Source organism: Apodemus sylvaticus, chromosome 15 (assembly GCF_947179515.1).
Source record: "Apodemus sylvaticus chromosome 15, mApoSyl1.1, whole genome shotgun sequence".
NCBI classification, from domain to species: Eukaryota; Metazoa; Chordata; class Mammalia; order Rodentia; family Muridae; genus Apodemus; species Apodemus sylvaticus.
The window spans coordinates 64,652,355-64,676,702 of NC_067486.1; the positions used below are offsets into that span (position 1 = coordinate 64,652,355).

Here is a 24,348-nt window from a genome sequence, read left to right on the forward strand (position 1 = left end):
TTATCCTTTGAGTATAGGAATGCTACTGATTTGCTTGAGTTGATTTTATAACCAGCCACTTTGCTGAAGTTGTTTATCAGTTGTAGGAGTTCTCTGGTAGGGTTTTTTTGGGTCACTTAAGTATACTATCATATCATCTGCAAATAGTGATAGTTTAACTTCTTCCTTTCCAATTTGTATTCCTTTGACCTCCTTATGTTGTCTAATTGCTCTAGCTAGAACTTCAAGTACTATCTTGAAAAGATATGGAAAGAGGGGGCAACCTTGTCTAGTCCCTGATTTTAGTGGGATTGCTTCAAATTTCTTTCCATTTAGTTTGATGTTGGCTACCAGTTTGCTGTATATTGCTTTTACTATGTTTAGGTATGGGCCTTGAATTCCTTTTTTTTGTTGTTGTTGTTTTTGGTTTGTTTTTTATTTTGTTTTCTGGAGACAGGGTTTCTCTGTGTAGTTCGGGCTGTCCTGGAACTCACTTTGTAGACCAGGCTGGTCTTGAACTCAGAAATCCGCCTGTCTCTGCCTCCCAAGTACTGGGATCAAAGGCATGTACCACCACCACCGCCCTGCTTAGGCCTTGAATTCCTGTTCTTTCCATGACTTTTACCATGAAAGGATGCTGAATTTTGTCAAATGCTTTTTCAGCATCTAATGAAATGACCCTGTGGTTGTTTTCTTTGAGTTTGTTTATGAAGTGGATTGCATTGATGGATTTCCGGATATTGAACCATCCCTGCATCCCTGGGATGAAGCCTACTTGATCATGGTGAATGATCGTTTTGATGTGTTCTTGGATTCAGTTGGCAAGAATTTTATTGAGTATTTTTGCATCGATATTCATAAGAGAAATTAGCCTGAAATTCTCTTTCTTTGTTGGATCTTTGTGTGGTTTTGGTATCAGCATAATTGTGGCTACATAGAACCAGTTGGGTAGTGTTCCTTCTGTTTCTCTTTTGTGGAATAGTTTGAAGTGTATTGGTGTTAGGTCTTCTTTGAAGGTCTGATAGAATTCTGCACTAAAACCATCTGGTACTTTGCTTTTTTTTTGGTTGGAAGACTTTCTATGACCCCTTTATTTCTTTAGGGGTTATGGGGCTGTTTAGATGATCTATTTGATCCTGATTTAATTTTGGTATTTGGTATCTGCTAGGAAATTGTCCATTTCCTCCAGATTTTCCAATTGTGTTGAGTATAGGGTTTTGTAGTAGAATCTGATGATTTTTAAAATTTCCTCAGTTTCTATTTTTATATACCCCTTTTCACTTCTAATTTTGTTAATTTGGATACTGTCTCTGTGTCCTTTGGTTAGTCTAGCTAAGGGTTTATCGATCTTGTTGATTTTCTCAAAGAACCAGCTCCTGGTTTTGTTGATTCTTTGTATGGTTCTCTTTGTTTCTACTTGATTGATTTCAGCCCTGCTTTGATGATTTCCTGTCTTCTACTCCTCCTGGGTGAATTAGCTTCTTTTTGTTCCAGGGCTTTCAGTTGTACCGTTAAGCTTCTAGTGTATGCTCTCTCCAGTTTCTTTTTGGAGGCACTCAGGGCTATGAGTTTTCCTCTTACCACTGCTTTCATTGTGTCCCAAAGATTTGGGTATGTTGTGCTTCATTTTCATTAAATTCTAAAAAGTCTTTGATTTCTTTCTTTATTTCTTCCTTGACCAAGGTATCATTGAGTATTATTCCATTTCCATGTGTATGTGGACTTGCTGTTGTTTTTGTTGCTATTGAAAACAACTCTCACTCCATAGTGAGCTGATAGGAGGCATGGGATTATTTTGATCTTCTTATAGTTGTTGAGGTCTGTCTTGTGACCAATTATTTGGTCAATTTTGGAGAAGGTACCGTGAAGTGCTGAGAAAAAGGTATATTCTTTTGCTTTAGGATGAAATATTCTATATATATCTGTTAAATCCAATTGGTTCAAAGCTTCAATTAGTTTCATTGCGTCCCTGTTTAGTTTCTTTTTTCCTTATCGGTCCATTGAGGAGAGTGGAGTGTTGAAGTCACCCACAATTATTGTGTTAGGTGAAATATGTGCTTTGACCTTTAGTAAAGTTTCTTTTATGAATGAGGGTACCCTTGCATTTGGAGCATAGATGTTCAGAATTGAGAGCTCTTCTTGGTGGATTTTTCCTTTGACCAGTAAGAAAGTGCCCTTCTGTGTCTCTTTTAATGACTTTAGGTTGAAAGCCAATTTTATCTGATATTAGAATGGCTACTACAGCTTGTTTCCTAAGACCATTTGCTTGTAAAATTGACTTCCAGCCTTTTGCTCTGAGGTAGTGCTTGTCTTTGACACTGAGGTGTGTTTCCTGCATCCAGCAAAATGTAGGATCCTGTTTATATATACAGTCTGTTAGTCTATGTCTTTTTATTGGGGAATTGAGTCCATTGATGTTAAGAGATATTAAAGAATAGTGATTATTACTTCCTGTTATTTTTGATGTTATTTTTATATTTGAGTGGTTATCTTCTTTTGGGTTTGATGGAAGAAGGTTACTATCTTGCTTTTTCCACGGTGTAGTTTCCCTCCTTGTATTGGTGTTTTCCACCTATTATCCTTTGTAGGGCTGGGTTTGTGGAAAGATATTGTGTAAATTTGGTTTTATCATGGAATATCTTGGTTTCTTCATCTATGGTGATTGAGAGTTTTGCTGGGTATAGTAGTCTTGGCTGGCATTTGTGTTCTTTTGGAGTCTGTATGAGATCTGCTCAGGATCTTCTAGCTTTCATGGTCTCTGGTGAGAAGTCTGGTATAATTCTGATAGGACTTCCTTTATATGTTACTTGGCCTTTTTCTCTTATTGCCTTTAATATTCTTTCTTTGTTTAGTACATTTGGGGTTTTGATTATTATGTGACAGGAGGTATTTCTGTTCTGGTCCAGTCTTTTGGAGTTCTGTAGGCTTCTTGTATATTCGTGGGCATCTCTTTCTTTAGGTTAGGGAAGTTTTCTTCCATAATTTTGTTGAAGATATTTGCTAGCCCTTTAGGTTGCAAATCTTCACTCTAATCTATACCTATAATCCTTAGGTTTGGTCTTCTCATTGTGTCCTGGATTTCCTGGATGTTTTGGGTTACAAGCTTTTTGCATTTTGCATTTTCTTTAACTGTTGAGTCCATAGTTTCTATGGTATCTTCGGCATCTGAGATTCTTTCTTCTATCTCTTGTATTTTGTTGTTGATATTTGCATTTATGGCCGTGATTTCTTCCCAAGGTTTTCTATCTCCAAAGTTGTCTCTCTTTGTGATTTCTTAGTTGTTTATACTTCTGTTTTTAGATCATGTATGGTTTTTCTCAGTTCCTTCTCTTGTTTGTGTTTTCCTGGAATTCTTTAAGAGATTTTTGTGTTTCCTCTTTCATAACTTCTGCCTGTTGACGCAAGTTCTGTATTTCTTTGAGTGATTTTTGCATTTCCTCTTTATTGGCTTCTATCTGTTGACCCATATTCTCCTGAATTTCTTTAAATGATTTTTGTGTTTCCCTTGTAAGGGCTTCTACCTTTTGATTCATGTTCTCCTGTATTTATTTCTTTTTTTTAATTAATTTATTTTTTATTGATTATCGTCTTCATTTACATTACTAATGGTAAAACCTTTCCTGATATCCCCCCTCCCCTAAGATCCCCAACCCCTTTTTCCTTTCCCCTGCCTCCACGTTTATGCCTCTCCACCGAACACATTTCTTCCTCCCCCACCTCCGTTTCCCTTTGTTCGGGCCTCTGTTTAGCCTTTACCTGACCAAGGACCATTCCTCCCACTGATGCCTAAGAAGGCCTTCCTCTGCCACATTTTTGGCTGGAACCATGTGTGCCCCTTGGATGATGGTTCAGTCCCTGGGAGTCTTGGGGGTGTCTGGGTGGCCAAAATCATTGTTCTTCCCATGGGGCTGTAAACCCCTTCAGCTCCTCTGGACCATCCTCAAGCTCCTCCATTGGGGACCCCATGCTCAGTCCAATAGTTGGTTGCTAGCATCTGCCTCTGTATTTGTAAGGCTCTGGCAGGGCCCCTCCAGAGACAACCATGGCATGCTCCTTTTGGTATACACTTCTTGTTGTCCATAGTGGTGTCAGGGTTTGTTGACTATTTATAGGATGAATCCCCAGGTAGGGCAGTCTCTGGGTGGCCTTTACTTCAGTCTCTGCTCCATATATTGTCTCCCTTATTGCTCCTGTGAGTACTATGTTCCATTTCTTAGAGGAACCGAAGCATCCTCATTAAGTCCTCATTCTTCTCGAGATTGGTGAATTGTAACTTGTTTATTTTGAGCTTTTGGGCTAACATCTACTTATTAGTGACTGCATACTATGTATGTTCTTTTGTTATTGTGTTGCGTCGATCAGGATGACACTTTCTAGTTCCATCCATTTGCCTAAGAATTTCATGAATTCATTGTTTTTTAATAACTGAATAGTACTCCATTGTGTATATATACAATAGTTTCTGTATCCATTCCTCTGTTGAGGGACATCTGGGTTCTTTCCTGTGGCGATCCACACCATTCGCCATTACAAGATGGCGCCGAGGAGTGCAGTAAACACCTTTATTTTGGCCCATGTTCCAGCACGAGTCTGCCCGGCAACAGCTGCAACCTATCCCAGCCTGACTAGCTTATCAATAGGGGGAAGTTCCTGCCCTGCCTATATATGCCGCTCCCTCTCCTCCTCCCTCGCCCCTTGCCTCCAGCTCTCCCACAACCAAGAAGCGCTCCAATAAAGTGTGATCAGAGAAGAATCCTCGTGTCGGTGGTCTTCTTCCCCTGCTGGTCAGGGGGCTCGCCACAGCTGGTGCCGAAACCCGGGAATTCTTGCGCCCAGCGGACACAAGTGAGGGGCCGAAGAAGGATTCAGAACTCTACACACGGAGCGGCGACGTCGGTAAGGTCTCCCCAGGTATGTGGTTCGGCTATCCTGTTGACCCTTTGGTGTTCGCCCGAATTTTCTCTGTGCAGTCGTGGTAACTCTTTTGTGCTGTTTTTGGCTTCGCTGTCACAAACCTGGTGAGGAGTGCCTTTGTTGGGCTTGAAACGAAAGTAAGACCGCTGTAGATAAAGCGGCGTTTCTTGCTGTACTGTAAGTCCCTCGTAGATAAGTGGGCAGTATGGGTAATAACTTGGGGGCCGGACCTGGCACCTGTGACTTTGCGGCCCCTATACAGGGTCTGCTAAAACAGCGAGGACTGAAGGTATCACCGCGCACAGTAGAAACCATAGTGAAGGATATTGATAAGGCAGCGCCTTGGTTCGCCGTTTCGGGCGATCTTAGCCTCGGTTGCTGGAAAAAACTAGGAAAAGATCTTGAGAGGGCAAAGCAGGAGGATAGGATCGGCCGAGGATCGATTCCCTTATGGAAACTGGTCCATTCGTGCCTTAAGGACAGTAAAAACATGGAGCTAATTAAGCAAGGACGCAAAGCCTTGGCTACACACCAGGATAGTCTATCAGAAGCCGAATCAAAAGAGGGGGAGGAAGACAGGCCTGCAAAATACAAAAAGGATAAAAAGGAAAAGAAAAGAAAAATAAAACAAGGGGAAGGTAAAAAGGAACCCCTATATCCAGTACTGGAAGAGTTTGCTAACTTAGAAATATTAGAGGAATCAGAAGAGGAGAGATTGTCAGAGGAGGAAGAAGAGGAGCTTGAGGAAGCTGCCGCAGAATATGAGAGCGACCGTTATGGGCGGCAACCAAATTTGAATAAAGCCAGAACAGGTGCGGGACCAGTGGCGCCCTCGGCCCCGTGCGCATCCCTGGCTCCACCCCCGTATCACCCTTCTGGTGGGGGGTGGCACTTTATAGGAAAAAGAACGTGGGAACGCCTCGCGTCTGCTTTTCCTGTTTTTCAAAATCCACAAACTAATGATAGATACTATGAGCCTATACCTTATAAACAATTGAAAGATCTTGTTGACGCGGCAAAGACTTATGGAGCAAATTCCAGTTATACTCATACATTGTTGAGCAGATTGGCAGGTTAGCCTCTCCATCAGATTGGTCCGAGGTCGCCAGAGCAAGTCTGTCCACCGGACAATACCTGGACTATAAGTCCCTAGTTGCAGATGCAGCCCAAGCCCAGGCCCGAATAAATGCACAGAATCAGCACCCCCAATGGGATGCTGACATGCTTTTGGGAATAGGCCGATGGGCAGCAAATCAAACACAATTCCCAATAGAGGTCTATGCTCAAATTAATGATATCTATCAGAGAGCATGGAAAGCCTTGCCAAAAAAGGGTGAGGTGGCTGGAAACCTAACAAAGATATTGCAAGGACCTAATGAGCCATTCTCGGAGTTCGTGGCCAGGATGATGGAAGCCGCGGAGAAGGTTTTTGGAGATTCAGAAACAGCTGCACCCTTGGTTAAACAGCTTGTGTATGAACAATGCACTAGAGAGTATAGACGGGCGATCACGCCCTGGAAAGGAAGGGGGATTGACACCTGGCTGAAAGCATGTAGGGAGATCAGTGGACCCTTGACTAATGCGGGATTGGCTGCTGCGGTCGTAGCGGCAACTCATAGGACTCAAGGAAAAGGGACAGGTGCTTGTTTGGGGAGCTGTTTGTGTCTTTCCACAGGACCGAACTGACCCGATTTGGGTTCCAGAGAGGCTGACCCGCCGAGTTGAAAGCCCAAGAGAGGAGGATGCGAATCTCAGCGATGAAAATGTGGAGAGGAATAACGATGCTGTGGTGGCTGACTCACCTGATGCATGCCAGTGAAAATTATTTTTGGTCTTTTTCTCGCACCTGGATGGTGAAAACTTTTTCCTATTTTAAGGAGTGGATTGGAGTTGGCATGTTTGGCGCGTTTTGCCTGGCAGGATTACTTTTAACCCTATTCCTTCTCTGCAAAATGCGAGCTGTCAGGAACAGGGAAAAGGTCATCATTGCTCGAGCTTTTGCAGCTCTGGAGGCCGGCCAGTCCCCTCAAGCCTGGATTAGCCTCTACAAAGATCTATGAGGCTTTGCACGACACTCAACTATTCATCCCTGGGCACAATTATAGAGGGAGCTGACCCTAAGTAGCCGTTTCAGAGACGGGCAACTTCCTCTGTCCCCTGACCAACCTAAGACATGGAACCTTGAGGATGACAAGGTGATCCGATGACGGGTAAGGCTGAGGGACTAGAGAGGTCGATCCTAAGACAGAGACGGCTACATATATTTTCGGTCTGGCCCTCTTGCCCAGTACCTTGTTTATACAAAAGAAAAGGGGGAAGTGTGGCGATCCACACCATTCGCCATTACAAGATGGCGCCGAGGAGTGCAGTAAACACCTTTATTTTGGCCCATGTTCCAGCACGAGTCTGCCCGGCAACAGCTGCAACCTATCCCAGCCTGACTAGCTTATCAATAGGGGGAAGTCCCTGCCCTGCCTATATATGCCGCTCCCTCTCCTCCTCCCTCGCCCCTTGCCTCCAGCTCTCCCACAACCAAGAAGCGCTCCAATAAAGTGTGATCAGAGAAGAATCCTCGTGTCGGTGGTCTTCTTCCCCTGCTGGTCAGGGGGCTCGCCACACTTTCCATCTTCTGGCTATTATAAATAAAGCAGCTATGAACATAGTGGAGCATGTGTCCTTATTACATGTAGGAACATCTTCTGGGTATATGCCCAGGAGTGGTATAGCTGGGTCTGCTTTGTAGTACTATGTCTAATTTTCTGAGGAATCGCCAACGTGATTTCCAGAGTGGTTTTACCAGCTTGCAATCCCACCAACAATGGAGAAATGTTCCTTTTTCCACACATCCTCTCCAGCAATGCTGTCCCCTGAGTTTTTCATCTTAGCCATTCTGACTGGTGTAAGGTGGAATCTCAGTGTTGTTTTGATTTATGTACTTCCTGTGTTCCTCTAACAGCATCATGAACAGTGATTTTAAATCCAAATATTGTTTTTCTGGTGTGTTAGGGTATCCAGGACTTGCTGTTGTTGGAGAATTGGGTTTAGATGCTGCCATATTACCTTGATTTCTGATAGTAACATTCCTACATTTGCCTTTTGCCATCTAGTTATCTCTGGTGCTAGTTGGTCCTGTTGTCACTGGCTGGTGCTTGAACTCCCTGTGAGCCTGTAAGGCTATTTCTACACCACTGGATGACTGTTTCACCTGGCACCAATTACTGATGTGCTGCCCTACTATTGGGTGCCATTGGAGCCCTAGTGTACCTTGCCTCAAGCACTGTTATACTCGGGTTGTCTCTGTGTACCTGGTACTGCCTGTCTGCTCCGTCTGGGAGTGAAGATGGCAGATGCTGCGGGGAACTTTTCCAAGTGCCCATCAGTGTGCAGAGCAAACGTCCCCCAACAGGGCTCGCACACAGACGGCCCTCAGAGCTGCCCAGACCCTGGGCACAGGCAGAAGCCTGACAGGCTGCGGCTGACATGTATTTTTAAATATCTCTTTGGTAGGAAACAGATCTTTGTTGTATGCCCAGGAGTGATATATTTGGGTCTTATATTATTAAATCTTAATTTTAAAATTTAATTTTATTATTTTTTATTATTAATGTTTATTTATTTATTTATTTATTTGTAGATAGACTCTTTCTGTGTGTCTCTGGCTGCCCTGGAACTCACTGTGTAGACTAGCCTAGCCTAAGACTTTCAAAGATCCACTGGCTTCAACCTCCTTGAGTGCTGGTATGAAAGGCACGTACATTGTATTTTATCAAGTATTTTTGTATCTATGTTCACCATGGAGTTACAGTTCTAGAGGCAGGAGGATCTGGGAGAATAGAGCCTAAAAGTGAGGTGAACTAAAGTCTCATGAAATAGCCAGTTTTATTGAGAGCATCAGACAGTACTCTGAGGGTTAAGCAAGGTCACATGAGGAAAGTTCCCATGAATTCAAGCTGTGTACAATCACAAGGACAGGCATTGGTTAAAATCATTAAATAACAGATATAAGATAATGGATAATGGAGTTTTCTCACAAGCACTCAGAGTTCTCCTCACAGAGCTCCATTCTTAGACCATGTTTTCACTCATTAAAACTAACCGATGGCTTTTCTTTGTTGTTGTATCTGTGATGGTTTGGGTGAGAATGCCCCCCTCCCCCCAGACTCATATTTGAATACTTTGTCCCCAGTGGGTGGAACTGTTTAGGAAGATCAGAGGGTGTGGCCTTGTTGGAAGAGGTGTGTCATTGGTGGCAGGCACCGGGGTTTCAAAGCAGCTGCCATTCCCAGTGTTTTCTCCACCTCCTGCTTGCAGTTCTATATGTGAGCTCTCAGATGCTATTTCAGCTGTGTGCTGCCTGCTACCTCTACTCTGCCTTCATGGACTATATCCCTCTGGAGCCACAGCCCAAAAAACTTTTCCTTTATAAGTTGTCTTGGTCATGGTGTTTTGTTATATGCAACAGGGAGTAATTAAGACAGAAGTAATAATGTGCTAACCAGGGTTCTCTAAAGAACCAGAATGAATAGAATTGATACTTTTACAAGTGACTCATTAAACTGATCTACAGGCCAGCAATGGCTGTCTCATAATAGAAAGGTCACAAATCCAATTGTTTTTAGTCTATGAAGCTGGACGTCTCTGCGGTCCCAGTCCAGTAGAGTTCTAGAGGTTTTCTGTCAAGCCTTGGTTTTAAGTCTATCTTACAATACTAAAGAGGTTGGGTTTAATACCACCAGCAATGACAAGGTAGAAGAGTTCACCAGCAAAGAGTAAGGACAAGTAGGAAAATAGCAAAGCCTCCTTCTTCCACTGTCCTTTGATGTGGGCTGCCACCAGAGTGCATAGCCCAGATTTAGAATGGGTCTTCCCACCTCAAATAATTCAATTATGAAAATCCCTTGCACGTGTGTCTAGGCTCCTGGGTTTTAGAATATTCCAGATGTAGTCAAGTTGACAACCAAGGTTAGCTATCCCAGTTGGCTTCTTTGAGTTTGATACTGCTCGTCCTTGTAGTGTTTTGTGGAGGAGTTTGAGAAATGATGGCATTAGACCTTCCTTACAAGTTTGGTAGCAGAAGTTATCCATTGTGATGGGTGCCTTTAATACCAGCATTTGGGAATCAGGCAGAAGGATATCAGGGGAATGATGCCAGGACAATCAAAACTACACAGAGAGATTTTGTTTCAAAACCAAATAACAAAAAAATGGTAGTATTTAGAAATGCATTCATCTAGCCCCAGACCTTTCTTTGTGAGGAGACTGATAACGCCCATGCCGCCATGGTACCGAGTATCCGATGTAGGCCTGAGGGATTGACAGAAAACACAGACACAGGTCGTTCAGAAAAGAGACTGCCAAAGCTTTACTGAGGGACCAGCAATATATACTAGAGTCTGGGTAAAAAACAACAGGAAAAAACAATCATAGCCATAGGTCAGGCACCTGGGAAGTCCCTACCACACCGGGCAAGAAAACAGGAATCAAGCAGAATGTTTTGCTCTCAGGAAACCTGTGCAAACAGCTCAGCTGAGGGCATTGAGCTAAGCTCACTGGTGCCCAAGAGGAGACTTTTAAAAAACAGATCTGTTTTATTTTTCCATGTGTGTATGTTTGTATATGTGTACAGGTACCCATGGCATCCAGGGGGGCAACAGATCCCCAGAGCTGCAGTTACAGGTGGGTGAGAACCACCCACCATGGGGACTGAGAACTCAGTTCCTCTGCAAGAGCATTGTGCTCTCTGAAACTCTGAGCCGTCCCTCCAGCTCCATGAGAGGACTTAAAAATCACTACTTCGGTCTCCTTGTTGTGAGTCTGCTTAAGTTGTTTCTGTCTTCTGGGTTTAATTTTGATAGGTTATGTGCATTGAGAACTTTGTCCATTCCTTCTATGGTTCTCAGCTTTTTTTTTTTTTTTAAAGATTTGTTTATTTTTATTTATAAGAGAACACTGTAGCTGCCTTCAGACACACCAGAAGAGGGCATCAGATCCCATTACAGATGGTTGTGAGCCACCATGTGGGTGCTGGGAATTGAACTCAGGACCTCTGGAAGAGCAGTTAGTGCTCTTAACCACTGAGCCAACTCTCCAGTTCCCAAGTTTTTGGGTTTTTTTTTTTTGTTTGTTTTGTTTTGTTTTTTTGTTTTTTGTTTTTTTTGTTTTTTGGAGTAGAAGTTTTCCAAGTATTCCGTAAGGATCTTGCATTTCACTGGAGTTTGTTCTAACAATTCCCTTTTTTATCCATAATTTTATTAATTTGTGTCTTGTCTCTCTTTTTTGGCTAATTTGGTTGTCAGTCTTGTTAATATTTTCAAAGAGCCAACTTTTGGATTGATTTTTGTGGAATACAGTGTTTTATGTTTTATCATTTTATCAGTAAAACTTACAATAAACACATAGATACAAACTTTCCCTCCTAAGTCCCTCATGGTGTCATTTTGCTATATGTTTTGCATAGTAAGATGTATGAACAGGATTGTGCTGTATTTACTGCGAGTCTTGAGAGGTTCCCATGTGGATCTGATTCAGTGGTTATCTGGCTGAAAGGCTAGGAAAGGTTTTGATTCTTTTCTTTATTCTGCACAAAAACTAGGCTCAATTAAATTGTACCTTTCTGAAGATATTGCCATCTTTACTTCCCATCTGTGGTGCTTAATCTCAATAATCAAGGTGATAAGCTTGAAAATCACCTGGAAGATGGACCTCAAGGCATGCCTGTGGGGTATATGTAGGTAAATAGAGGTGGGAAATCCTGCCCATTATGGGCGGCACCATTCCTTAGGCTGGAATTCTGGACTATTAAATTAGAGAAAGTGAGATGATCATAAGTTTTCATCTCCCACTGCTCCTTGACTGTGGTACAATGTAACAGCCACCTCAAACTCTTGACTGTGGTGCAATGTAACAGTCACCTCAAATTCTTGACTGTGGGTACAATGTAAGAGTCACCTCAAACTCTTGACTGTGGTACAATGTAACAGTCACCTCAAACTCTTAATGCCCCCTTAAAATCTTGTTTCTGTGACTTCTGCACTATGGTGGATTACAACCTGGAGCTATGAACCAAAATAACCCCTTTCTCCCTCAAGTTGCTTTTGTCAGGGTATTTCATTAGAGCAACAGGAAAAGTAACAAATGTAGCAGCAGCTAGCTGTAGTATTAGATAGCCTACATTACTCCTAGTTGAGAAATGTACTATTAGGGATTCCTTTACTAAACCGACTGATCATGGAGCTACACCCAAGGAGTCCTAAGGAGTCACCCTAGAGTGGAAAAGCACAGTGTTGATAGAAAGTTCAACTATAAAAATACCTTTTACTGTAACTTTATTTCTTGTAATTTGATGTTGTGAAGAAAACAAGAAACCAGTTGTCCAGCTTTGGAGCTCTAAATTCTGGGAAATGGGGCGTTTTGGGTTTTGTTTTGTTTTGTTTGTTTTGGGTCAAACAGGAAATCCAGGGAAAGTCAGCATTCTAGCCTACCCTGCTAGGTAGGCCCTCTACACCAACCGAGTCCAAGGGCATTTGGCTCAGATGACGAGCGCCATCTGCAGGCAGGATGCTGGAAATTGGAGAAAGATGCTTGGATACTGCTCAGCATTATTTATGTTTTGTTTTTGTTTTGTTTTTTTTGTTGTTGTTGTTTTTTATTTTTGTTTTTTTGAGACAGGTTTTCTCTGTACAGCCTTGGCTGTCCTGGAACTCACGCTGTAGACCAGGCTGGCCTTGAACTCAGAAATCCACCTGCCCCTGCCTCCCAGAGTGCTGGGATTAAAGGTGTGTGCCATCATTGCCCAGCTAGCATTATTTAAAGATCAGGAATTAAAAAAAAAATTCTCTTCCATAAATCTCTAATCTTCTATGTACTGATTCAGTTCTTTGGTATTAAATAACAGTATTCAAGTTCCGTCTTTCTCCAAATAATCTTTGAACTTGACAGACCTTGAGATAGATTTCATATCTTTCTTACACTCACATCTGACAAACTTTAACGCAACCTCAGGGACATAGTATTACAAAGTATACAAGCAAACTAAGCACTTAGTGATGATAAATCATAAAGAAAATCATTCTAAGACAATTCTTGAGTTCACATATGCTTTTACCATTTACTGTAAATGGAAGCAAATTTGCACATTGTAACGAATGTGTTTCTTTTTATAGAGAGAACTAAATCATGGCTCAGTATTTGCTCCTGCAGGACATGAAGCCTTTTCAACTTTTTTTTCAGAATATTTTTTATTTTAAAATTGCTAATGCTAAGAACCCTACTTTGAATTAAATACATAATATAAAATGGCAGAAGCATGTTTAGGACCATTTTAGAACTTGGAATGGAAATTCTTTCTTAATCACAAGCCAAAATTCATTGAAAGAAATGTAATTATATTTATTTTTTATTTTAAGTGTATAGGTATTTTGTCTGCATGTATGTCTATGCACCATATGGGTGAAGTGCCCACAAAAGCCGGAAATTTGTACTGGATTTCCTGGAACTGGAGTTACAAGTGGTTTTGAGCTACTATGCAGGTGCTGGGAGTCGAACCTAGGTCCTCCGGAAGAGTAGCCAGTTCTCTTAACCGCTGAACCAATTCTCCAGCCTCTGAAGTAGGCTGAATTAAAACTAAACATTCTAACGTGGTAGGATCCAAAGATAGACAAATTTGTCATGCTGACAAATGATAGCAGGGACATATTAAAAGTCTGCTTTCTATTACTAAGGTTTTTTTTTTTTTGTAAGAACAGAAACATTGTATACAGTAAAAACTGCAATTCATGTCATAGTCTCTCATCTGAGCCCAGTGGTTCAGAGAGTGTTTACTGGTTTATTGTCTGGTGTAAATTGCACGTGTGTGCTCAGAACACGGCTTCGGTGATACCAGGAGACAGCACCGGTAAGCACCGGAATGCTATGCAGTTGATTTTGATGTAATTTCTGGTCATTGTGCCTTCGGAAACCTTTCAGTGTTACCAAGATTTTCTCAAGTCTCACACTGAGTTGTGCGGCCTGTCGGATTGCAATCTACAGAGAAATGGGACCTATCTGTAAAAAAAAAAATGTAAAAACCGCCTAGATCTTTACCCCCACCTCCAGCTCCGGTTCACAATTTTCGGTCACAATGTCTAGCCACTGGCGCCTGGAACATCCTGGCTGATACCACCAATATCTTCCACATCCCTTCTTTGTAACAACATTTGCCCAGCTAGGGCTTTTCTGTTTTCAAAAATATTTAACGCCAAGAAACAAAAATAACAACTTTCTGAGCCCAAACCTCCATCCCTCTACTGCTGCCTGACCCTCAGGTTTTCCTGTTCAGCCAACCTTCTGGAAAGATCTGGATATTTTTGCTGCCTCTGCTTCCTTTCTTTTTTCAGACCTCGGTCCTCTTCAGACTTCCCCGCCCCTCTTCCCGTTCTCCATCAATGTTACCAGGGGACCCCAGAGGGCCACCATACCCAAGCCCTGGAATGGCAAAGTCTGCCTATAATATATGTCCCTAACATTTACTTATCCCGCATTGAGGACCCACAGATTCCCAGCCTCTTCTCATCCCTGTCACAGGCGGCCCACCTCACTCCTGTATTCACTACTCAGCCTCTTGCTTGGACCACTCCTAGATGAACTTTTCATATCCTTCCGCCAGTCTTGCCTCCAGTGGCAACTTAGAGGCCATCACGTTCTTCAGCGGGGTTCTTAAGAGCCCTCTCTGTAGCACCCAGGTTAGCCTGGCTTCTCTCCTGTCAAACTCAACCACCATGCAGCAGCCTAAGTGACTTTGTGCAAGTGACCCACAGAGCCGCGTCACCCTAGGTCATTTCTCAATAGCCCTTAAGCTCTCGGGTGCCCCATCCCTTGCCCATCCATGCTTCCGGATCTTTCCACAAGGGCTAGGGGCCCTTGCTCTGTTACTCCAACAGCACCTGTGTATTTCTCCCCAGAGCTGTCTACTGTCTCCTGTGCCCCCGTACCTGTGTCCCTCTGTTGAACACCCAGAAACCATGGACGCCCAGCACGCAGTCCTCAAAACTGGGAGTGTGTAAGCACCAAGTGTGCACTGATGAGAAAACTCAGACTTCAGAAGCAGGAAAGGCAGGTCAAATCCCAATGGGTGGTCCCCAAGTGAGCAGGGAGCATCTTGAGAAGATCATTTTGAGAGCCCCTTTCTTCTCTTCTACAAAGCGGGGGTTTCAGGTATACAGAAACTATCCTAGTGATGGAGCAAAGCTCAGCTGGAGCCCTGGTGGAGTGCGGGCGGAGCCCAGCTAGGGAGCCGCTATGGAGGTGGCCTAGACCGCGGTGGAGGATAGAGGACCATCAGCTCCCTGGGATTGATTCGCTTCTACTGAGGGCAGGAGAACAAAGTGGGGGGAGTGTGTGTGTGTGTGTATGTGTGTGTGTTGTTGTTGTTGTTGCACTATTTCAATCCCAGGACAGTGACGTGAAGATAGAAACTAAGGGCGGGGAGGGATTTCCAGGAAATGAAAGCGAAAGAAATTAACTCATGTTAAAACTCTCAGCAGTTTTGGGCGAACCAGCAGTCGCTGCTTCCTAGTTCAGTCAGGATGGCAGCATCGGGTCACTTCCCGCTGCTGGTCGAGGGCTCTTGGGGCCCCGACCCCCCGAAGAACTTGATCAACAAGTTGCAAATGTACTTCCAGAGCCGTAAGAAATCTGGAGGAGGGGAATGCGAGGTCGTCCCGGATCCCGGGAACCCGGCACGCTTCCTAGTGCTCTTCTTCCCGGAGGATGGTGAGGGGCGCGAAGGTCGGGGAGGGTCGCCTCTCGCGGGGTTCGGGGCTCAGCACTCGGCTGCAGCCTGGTCGGTCGGAGCGGGAGATCGTGGAGGCAGAATCTGGGTGGCGAGCGCAACCCTGAGTGGCGTTCCCGTCGCCTTTCCAGTCGCTCCCTGGAGCTATCTGTGAACCTTCCCGTGCTGTTTTGTTGTTGCTGTTTTAACTGTCCTGTTTTTATTATTCAGGTGGGGCAGGAAAAGAATTAAGAAACGTGAGTCAGCTAGCACTGCAGGTTCTATAGGAGATGAGTTTGAGAAGGGAAAAGCCCTGGAGCTCTTGTGCCACAGTCGGGGGTGGGGGTGGGGGCGGAGGGGAGGCGGGTCTTGTTCCTGCCTTGTCTTTCAGCCCTGAGGTGGCTGTAGGCTTTGAACCCAGGTTGGGGTGGGGACTGGGGGTATTCCCCCACCTCCGGAAGGCCCCTGAACAGTTAAGCAGTTGAATGTTCCCCACCTCTGTCCGTCTTCTGCAAAGTTGGCCCAGCCTTGATAGCGTGCTCAGGTGGGTGAGTGGAAGTCCCAGACCTGTGGCTTCCGGAAAGCCACCATTTGTTAACACCTGAGATTTTGCAGACCAGGGTCATCCTCAGGATGCAGAATGGAGGAAACATTTGGGCCAGAGGAGAGGCAAGGAGGCTGAGGAGGCCAGGCAGATAACGGTCCAGCTGAGACTCAAGAAGGAAAAAAAATGAAAGTAAGAGAAAGGTGTAACACAGGGTTTCAGGAAGCCAGGGTAGGAGGGCACGAGAGACCTGAGTGGCTCTGCCCCCTTCCAGAAAGCACAGGTCTGATTTCACAAGGGAGCACTCAAGGGGGCAGCTGGTAGAAGAATCGCATTTTCACTTTTCCTAGATCAGCGGCTCTCAACCTTTCTAATGCTGCAGCCCTTTAACACAGTTCCTCAGGCTGCGGTGACCCCAACCACAAAATTATTTCTGTTGCTACTTCATAACTATAATTTTGCTTACTATTATGAATCATAATATAATTTCCGTGAGATCATTAGATCCTAAGGGGTTGCGACCCACAGGTTGAGAACTGCCGTAGAGGGGTCCCGGTTGGATTCCAGCTGTCAGTATCCCAGTAGACATGACCCGTACAGAGAGCATTTTTTCTCTAGACTGCCACTATCCTCAAATGTTGGTCACATGTTAGGGGCATCCTAGTCACTGGCATCCTAGTCACAGAGAGGTTGGGGTAACTAGACATCTCCGGCTTCATTTTAGACACTGTAGTACAGTGAGTGTCCGCTGAATAGGGATCGTGGACCACCAGCCCTCTGAAGTGACCTGGATATGCTAAACATTAAAAAAATAATCTCTGTTGTTTATTGAGAACCTCAAACCAACAAAATAGATTAAAATATTGGTAGTATACTGAAATACACAGCACGGAAAAATAATCGTTGTGATAATACAATTCCAGTTTTAGCCTTTACAGCAGACCCCTGGGCTGGCCAGGTGACAGCCCTGAAAGACAGGGCTCACAACGAAATTCACCTAAACCAGATCTCTGCTCAGCTTTCTCCCTAGGGGTCCCCTAGCCCACAGTCCCCCACTTCTTCCAGACTTCTCCAGGTCATTCTTCTGGTTTCACTCCCAACACAGGTGACCCAAAATCTATTAAAGTTTAACCCTGTTGAGGGGCAGTCTTTAGGGAGACTAGAATCTCTATTCACTTTCGGTTTCCTATTTGAGACACTGTTTCCTCAGTAGCAAGTCATCTGGAATTTCCCTGTAACAGACTTAAACAGCGTTGTTTCTTTCCCGTAGAGAGCACCACCCTCTGACCCAGAAGTAACCTGAGCGGGCCTAACTATTCACATCTATCTATAATAGCTGGATGGTGCTACTGAGCCCCCCAGAATCCCCTTCCCAGTAGAAATCAATATATAGAGGTAGGAATTGGAAGATCTGACCTTTGTAGGCTAACTGGATTTGTATGCTATAGAGGATATGCCGACTTACTGTATTTCCCCCCCTTAGGACTTTGAACCTGCCAGGCAGTTGCTCTATAAATGAGCTATCCTCTCAAACCCTAACTCTAAACACAGTAAACCCCATTTCACATGGGCACACTTTATCATACTTTCTAGTCCCAATCTGGCTCCTGTTTATTGTGCAAGGGCCTAGGAATCCTTGAAGTAAGAAAACTCATCTTCTTAAAAAGAAGTTAAGTAAACAAATAAATAAATAAATAGTATCTTGCCAGGTGGTGGTAATTTATGCCTTTAATCCCAGCACTTGGGAGGTAGAAGCAGGCAGATCTCTGAGTCAGGCCAGCCTGGTCTACAGAGTGAGTTCCAGGAAATCTAGGCATTCACAGGGAAGCACTGCCTCAAACAAACACAGAAACAATCAACAACAAAGATTTATTTTTATTGTATGTAAGTCTTTGCCTGCATTTGTCTGTATACCACATGCTTGCAGTGTTTGCAGAGGCCAGAAGAGGGCGTCAGATCCCCTGGAACTGGAGTTACAGACTGTGTAGGTTGGTTATGTGGATGCTGGAAACCAAATCTGGGTCGTCTAGAAGAGCAGCTAGCATTCTTAAACATGAGGCCATCTCTCCAACCCTAGAACCCATCATTTTCTTAAGTCAAACTGAACATAGATGACCTGAGGTGGGCACAAGGGGGAGGTGAGACACCAGAATTGTACCTCCTCCTCCCAGATACACATGTTGGGGATCGTATACTGTTGTTGCCGCCTTTGCTTTCTGAGGGTATTCATGTCCATACAAACTGCACACAATCTACGAAGAGGTGGGCATGTCTGGATGCCTTGGATGGACTTTACCAAAGTCCAGGGTAGAAGAAAAGGAGCAAAACACATAGGTACATGACATTAGGTCACGGGCTTCCATTATGGTCATGTAGCGCGCAGTCCTCTCAATAGCCCAGTACTGCTTCTCTGGAAACTCCTGTTGACTCTCAGAATACAGTTAGAGCCAGATGTTCCTTCCTAGATGGATTATAACCCCTGCATCTGGGGGGAACGTCTGAGCGAGGCCCCCTTTGGCCTGCCCTCTGCATACCTGAGGTAGGAGAGCATCACGCCGGCCTTCTCTCTTCATGGCTGAGGCAGGAGAGCTATCACGCGATACGCTCTGAGGTCATTAGAGCAGCCGCTGAGCTGAACAAGAGACCAGCATTTGGCTGCAGCTATGAACAGCAGAGGCTCCCCCTACCTCTCTCCTAGACCTGTTCTCACCATCTTCTATGCTGGCCACGCCCCTCCTGTTCCTTTCAGTTCTCCCTGGTCTGAGCTACACTGATTTTCCTCTTCTCTCTCTGGCCACTGCTTCTGATGCTTGAAGTTTACGTTTCCATAACTCTTCATGTGATTGACAGCATTTCCAGAGAGTACATTAAGTGGGGAAACCTGCTCCAGAGGCTTTTATTTCTCTTACAGCCATCCAGGTGGTTTATGACAGAGTTGGAAATCAAATGACAAGGCATTGGACTCGGCTCAGTTTTTACTGTAGTTCATCTGTCTGGTACTCTAATTCTGTTTTTGCAAATCTATTCTATTTTTTTATGCCCCCTTCATTACTAAATATGGGCTCTTTATCATTGTAAGCTAAGGTGTTGGCTGAAATGGCTGGACTCCTGGTCATTCTGATAATGGCCATCTGGGCCACTTCCCTAAAACATGACTTTGGTATGACCAGTTGTCCCTGTAATTGTTACCTTCAGTGCCTACTGAGTATAGAAGTAGGTACTATACTACTAAACTCTTTATACTTCTTCAGTGTAATACACTTAGCACAAGCCGGGTGTGGTGGTGCACACCTGTAATCCCAGCACTTGGGAGGCAGAGGCAGGTGGATTTCTGAGTTCGAGGCCAGCCTGGTCTACAGAGTGAATTCCAGGACAGCCAGGACTACACAGAGAAACCCTGTCTCAAAAAAACCAAAAAAAAAAAAAAAATAAATAAAAAAAAAATACACTTAGCACAGAGACTCAAAACTACCCATATTAACCTCATTAGTCGCTAAGAAGACTGAGGCTTCCTAACTAAGATTTGTTTAGCAGGAAGCTTAGGGTGTTCACCAGAGTTCTGTTATTGTGACAATGTATCTGATATAATGAACTTGAATAGAGGAAGGGTTTATCTAGGCTCAACAATTCTGGAGTTTTCAGTCTACAGTCAGTGGACCTGCTGCTTTTGGGCTAGTGGCACAAGGCAGTACACCCTGTCAAGAACTCTTGTCTATGAAGTGACAAAGGTAGAAAAGGCAGGGAATTGCAGGATCACCCTATCCTCTTCCTTCCATAGAACGGGTTCCCAGTGATCTTACTTCCTTTCCTTAGGCTCCACCCCTTAAAGCTTCTCACACTGCTAGCGCTATGAGCTGGGGCATCGAGTTTGTAATTTCAAGCCCGCCGGGAAGCACTCCATAAGTAATCTAAAGCAGTGAATTATAGAAAGTAAGCAGGGCATGGCACTTCACGCTTTGACCAGAGCACTTGGGAGACAGAGGCAGGTGGATCTCTGTGAGTCCAGCCTGGTCTCTTAGATTTACAGAGCAAGGTCTAGGCTAGCCAGGACTACATGGTAAGACTTTGTCTCAACAACAGCAGCCCAGTAAGTTTAGGGGCTGGGGAATGGATGGCTCACTAAGTAAGAGAGCCTGTTGGGAAGGTGTGAGGCTAGAGTTTGAATCTCCAGCAGCCTTGTAACAGCTGGGCATGGCTAGGAGTGCCCAGTGTAGTGTAGACAGTAGAGACAGCAGATCCCAGAGCTCCCTGGCTGGCAAGCCAAGCTGTAAGGATAAACCTCAAGCTCAGTGAGATACCGGGTCAGTTCCCAGTCCAGAAGGGAGGGAGGGAAATACTCAGCATCCTGCCTTGGCCTCCACAGGAGCAGGGTGCACATTCATCCACACGCACCACAGGCACACAACACGATAATGCACACAACGGAAGTTTAAAGCTGAGATTCAAATCCATCTGTTAAGTTTTCCTTCCACAGAGTTTGCTTCTTAGAGAAGCTGGCCGAGTTGCTGACTCAGAATGGGGGCGACCGTAGAGGGCACGTAAATAATTATGTAAGTAAAGAGTGCCTGCGGTTTGGCTTAAAACTTTTTTTTTTTTTTAACATTTCAGTGCGGCAGAACGTTCTGGAGAAAGGGAATCATGAGTTAGCGTGGCAAGGAAAAGGAACATTCAAGTTGACTGTCCGGTTGCCTGAAGACCAGGGTGAAGCCTCAGGCTCTAAGGAGGTAAGGAAGGCATCTCCAGAAGAGGTAAGGAAACCTAGGGAGGGGACTCAAGAGGATACAGGGTGGTATTCCAGGCATGTGAGGAGCTCAGTGATGGATATATGATAAAGATGTGCTGGGTGAGGTGGCTCATGCCTTAAATCCCAGCTCTAGAGAGGTAGAGGTAGGCAGGGTTCAAGACTAGCCTGGTCTATATAGTAAGTCCAGGCCACTCAAGACTATATAGTGAGACTGTCTCAAAAAAAATAAAATAAAATAAAGGAAAGATGGTAGACCAAGGCCCAAGTCACACTAGTGAGAAAACAGCAGCCTGGAGCTGTGGCGGGAGGGAAGGCTATGAACAATGAAGAATCTGTTACTTTATGACACTTTTGGAAGAGTCAAGATTGGAGAGGTGCAATAGTAATGAATTCAGGGTGTCTAAGTTTGTATCTGTTTGTCTTGGTTTCTTTATAACCAGCAGCCTGCCATCTTGAGAGGCCAGCAGTGCACCTGTACTGTTCCCTCAGTTGTGAAGGAGATTGCCAGGGACCTCTGTGAATCACATGCTCTGTGCTCATACAGTAATCATAAAATAAGTACTATGTGTCGAGAAAGTATGAGCTGAGTTGTCTCACCTTTGGCATGGGCTGGGGGCCCTTGTGTGCGTCTCATTTCATCGTTCATTGTTGTGGTCAGCAAGAAGATGCACTGTGACATATAGCCTCGGATGTATTCAGCAGCTCATTCCCAAGTATATCCATATCATTTCAATTTAGCTTATGCCTCCCGTCTGGCCCAAGGGATGTCTTATTTATATAAAGAAGCGGTTTGGGTATTAATGCTTTCTTACTATTCTGGTTTCAGGAATCCAAGACAAAAGAAGATGCTGGGAAACCAGGTAAAGTCTCAGCTAGGGTGGCGGTTTTATGTTTTTTAAACACGTTGCTTGAGAGATTTTCCCTCCAGAGTCACACCATGCAGGATCTGCTGGACTTGGAGCTGCCTTGGAGCTCTCAGCCAGATGTCTATGAAGAGTTCCCTCAGGGAGCCCCTCTCAGGGAACCCTCCCCTCAGGGAGCTCCCCTCAGGGAGCCCCTTCAGCTCTTAGAGCTTCCATTGGAAGAAGAGGACCACCTCTTTCTGGTGCTGGGAGATGTCTGCAGATGAGGAGTGGGGAAGGGGACCTGGAAGGTGGTGATGGATGCTTGTGCCTGGGTGGCAGAGACCAGCAAGGACGTGTAGTGGATGCTGTGTGGCTCTCTGGGTATCAATGCTCTGTGAGCATCGGGTGTGTCTTCAGTAGACTATAGCTCCCCAGCTCCTCCTTCCTCACCTGCTGCTGCAGGAACAGCCAGCACTGGGGCCGGGCTGGGGTCTCCTGTTTCACTAGTGGTAGGCAGGGCCCATTTCCTGCCCCATGCTTTAATGAAGGAATGACTAATATCGGTATAAAGGGTAACAAAGCAATAACCATACCAGATAAGATAAGCTAGAGCAAAGGAGAAGCAGACACTTAGCCCCAGGGAAAGGAATTCTTTCTTTCCTTCCTTTACTCTTTGCCTTCTGGCCTGGAGAGCAGGCCTCTGGCTGAACCTGAAGTTTGCCCTTTGGCTAGGCTCGTTGGCGGGGGAACTCTTCCTATCTGTCAGTCCCCACCCTCTATCCTGGGCACACATAGCCATGATCAGCTGTTACAGGGTGCTGGAGGTTCAAACTCTGGGATTCCTACTTAGGCAATAAGCTATCTTACCTGGTGAGTCATTCCTCATTAATAATGTTATAGCGTTAATCTTTAAACTGTTACTTTGTTTAGCATGAGTGTGGGCACCGCCTCAGATAGCCGTGCTTCCCTGGTGTGAGCCAAAGAGTAGTACTCTACTTCAGTGAACGTCTGACGAGCCACAGCCGCATGCTGTGGGCCAGCGACACGGAGACCAGGGGAGATACGCCACGCTTTTAGAAGCTCTGCCCCGTAATTAGAGTTTCGTACTTGTGAGACGTATATGAGGGATGATATTTAGTCCTCAGAAAGACAAAGCAGAAAAAAGTAATAAATTAATGATAATAGCAACAAGAAACAATGCTATGTGTTAGTTTTTGCTGTTGTTTTTGGTTTTTTGAGACAGAGTTTCTCTATGTAGCCCTGGCTGTCCTGGAATTCACTCTGTAGACCAGGTTGTCTTTGAACTTACAGAGATCTACCTGCCTCTGCCTCCCAAGTGCTGGGATTAAAAGTGTGCACCATCACACCCGGCTCTACCTTTTAGTTTTTAATTCACTAAAGCAAAAGCTTCATTATGTAAGGTTTCCTTTTATCTGAGTTATCCAAGAGGTAGGGAAAATTGGGTGTTGGGGGCCGTGTCTTAGGACAATTTACTTTGATAATACCTTACACCTTTCATTCCCATTTCCAAATTTTTCAGGTGATTCGGGTACAACACATTCTCCCAGCAGTGGATCAGAAAAAACAGAAGATGACCCAAAAGAGCGTGGAAGCATTTCCTCCATGGTGGCGTTTGAAAATCTGCCCGAGAAGGTCTCAGAGATGGTGCTGACCTTCCTGGTGGAGAATATAAGTGGCCTTCTCAGTGATGACTTTAAGGTGGAAGTGATCCGAGATTTCGCTGTTGCCGTGGTTACCTTTCAGAAGCCTATAGGTGAGCTCCAGGGGCCACTGCGTTCCCAGTCCTCTGCACCCCACACCCCAGCATCTGAGACATCTCTGAAAGTTTGGTTCTTTGCTCTAGTGAGTAAGAGTCCTCTAAGACAATACAGATGCTTTGCCCCTCAAATTATTGAAAGAGAAACAAATTAATGTTGAGGTCAAATTTGGAGATATATATAAAATTATATTTATATATATAATTTTATTGATTGATTGATTGATTGATTGGTTTTTTGAGACAGGGTTTCTCTGTGTAGCCCAGGCTGTCCTGGAACTCCCTCTGTAGACCAAGCTGGCCTCGAACTCAGAAATCCGCCTGCCTCTGCCAAGTGCTGGGATTAAAGGCGTGTGCCACCACCGCCCGGCGATAGACTGCCTTTTATTATATGACTGCTTAAATCGGGCTGGGGTGGAGTTGGGGAGAAAGTCCAGATGAAGGAGCTTGAACTTTTACATCCCTGGGAGGATTAAAGACTGACTTGTTTCTGTGCTCCACTTATTGAGAGGCAATAATGGCACCAGACTTAGCCTAGTACTTGTTGTAAGTCAGGCATCTGCTACCCTCTGCTTGTTAATTTATTCGTTCCTTTCAGTAACCCTAGGACAGGGGCTCAGTGGTGCTGAGAGACTGAGGAACTGGATTTGAGCCCACACTGCGCACCTCTTCTCCCCTCTCTCCTGCCGCTTTACCCTCCGTCTCCCTGGTAGAGCCCCTCTCATGGTCATACACGCCGAGATGAGGGAGCCTGGAATGAATGCCCTGACCAGCAAGATGGCAGACCAGCAAAGGCAC

At 44.7% G+C, this 24,348-nt stretch overlaps 1 protein-coding gene across 2 annotated transcripts in view; it reads left to right on the top strand.

Moving 5' to 3' along the window:
* Positions 1 to 15,402: 15,402 nt before the first annotated feature.
* Parp14 (poly(ADP-ribose) polymerase family member 14) overlaps positions 15,403 to 24,348 on the top strand; it is a 35,965-nt gene continuing 27,019 nt past the window's right edge. Inside the window, exons 1-4 of one of the 2 annotated variants that reach the window (XM_052158519.1) lie at positions 15,403 to 15,657; positions 20,793 to 20,908; positions 21,755 to 21,788; positions 23,314 to 23,547. In XM_052158519.1, coding sequence (XP_052014479.1) covers positions 15,456 to 15,657; positions 20,793 to 20,908; positions 21,755 to 21,788; positions 23,314 to 23,547 — 586 coding nt within the window. In that variant the 5' untranslated portion in view covers positions 15,403 to 15,455. The remainder of the gene's footprint in view (positions 15,658 to 20,792; positions 20,909 to 21,754; positions 21,789 to 23,313; positions 23,548 to 24,348) is intronic. The other variant, XM_052158520.1, reaches the window with a different exon arrangement.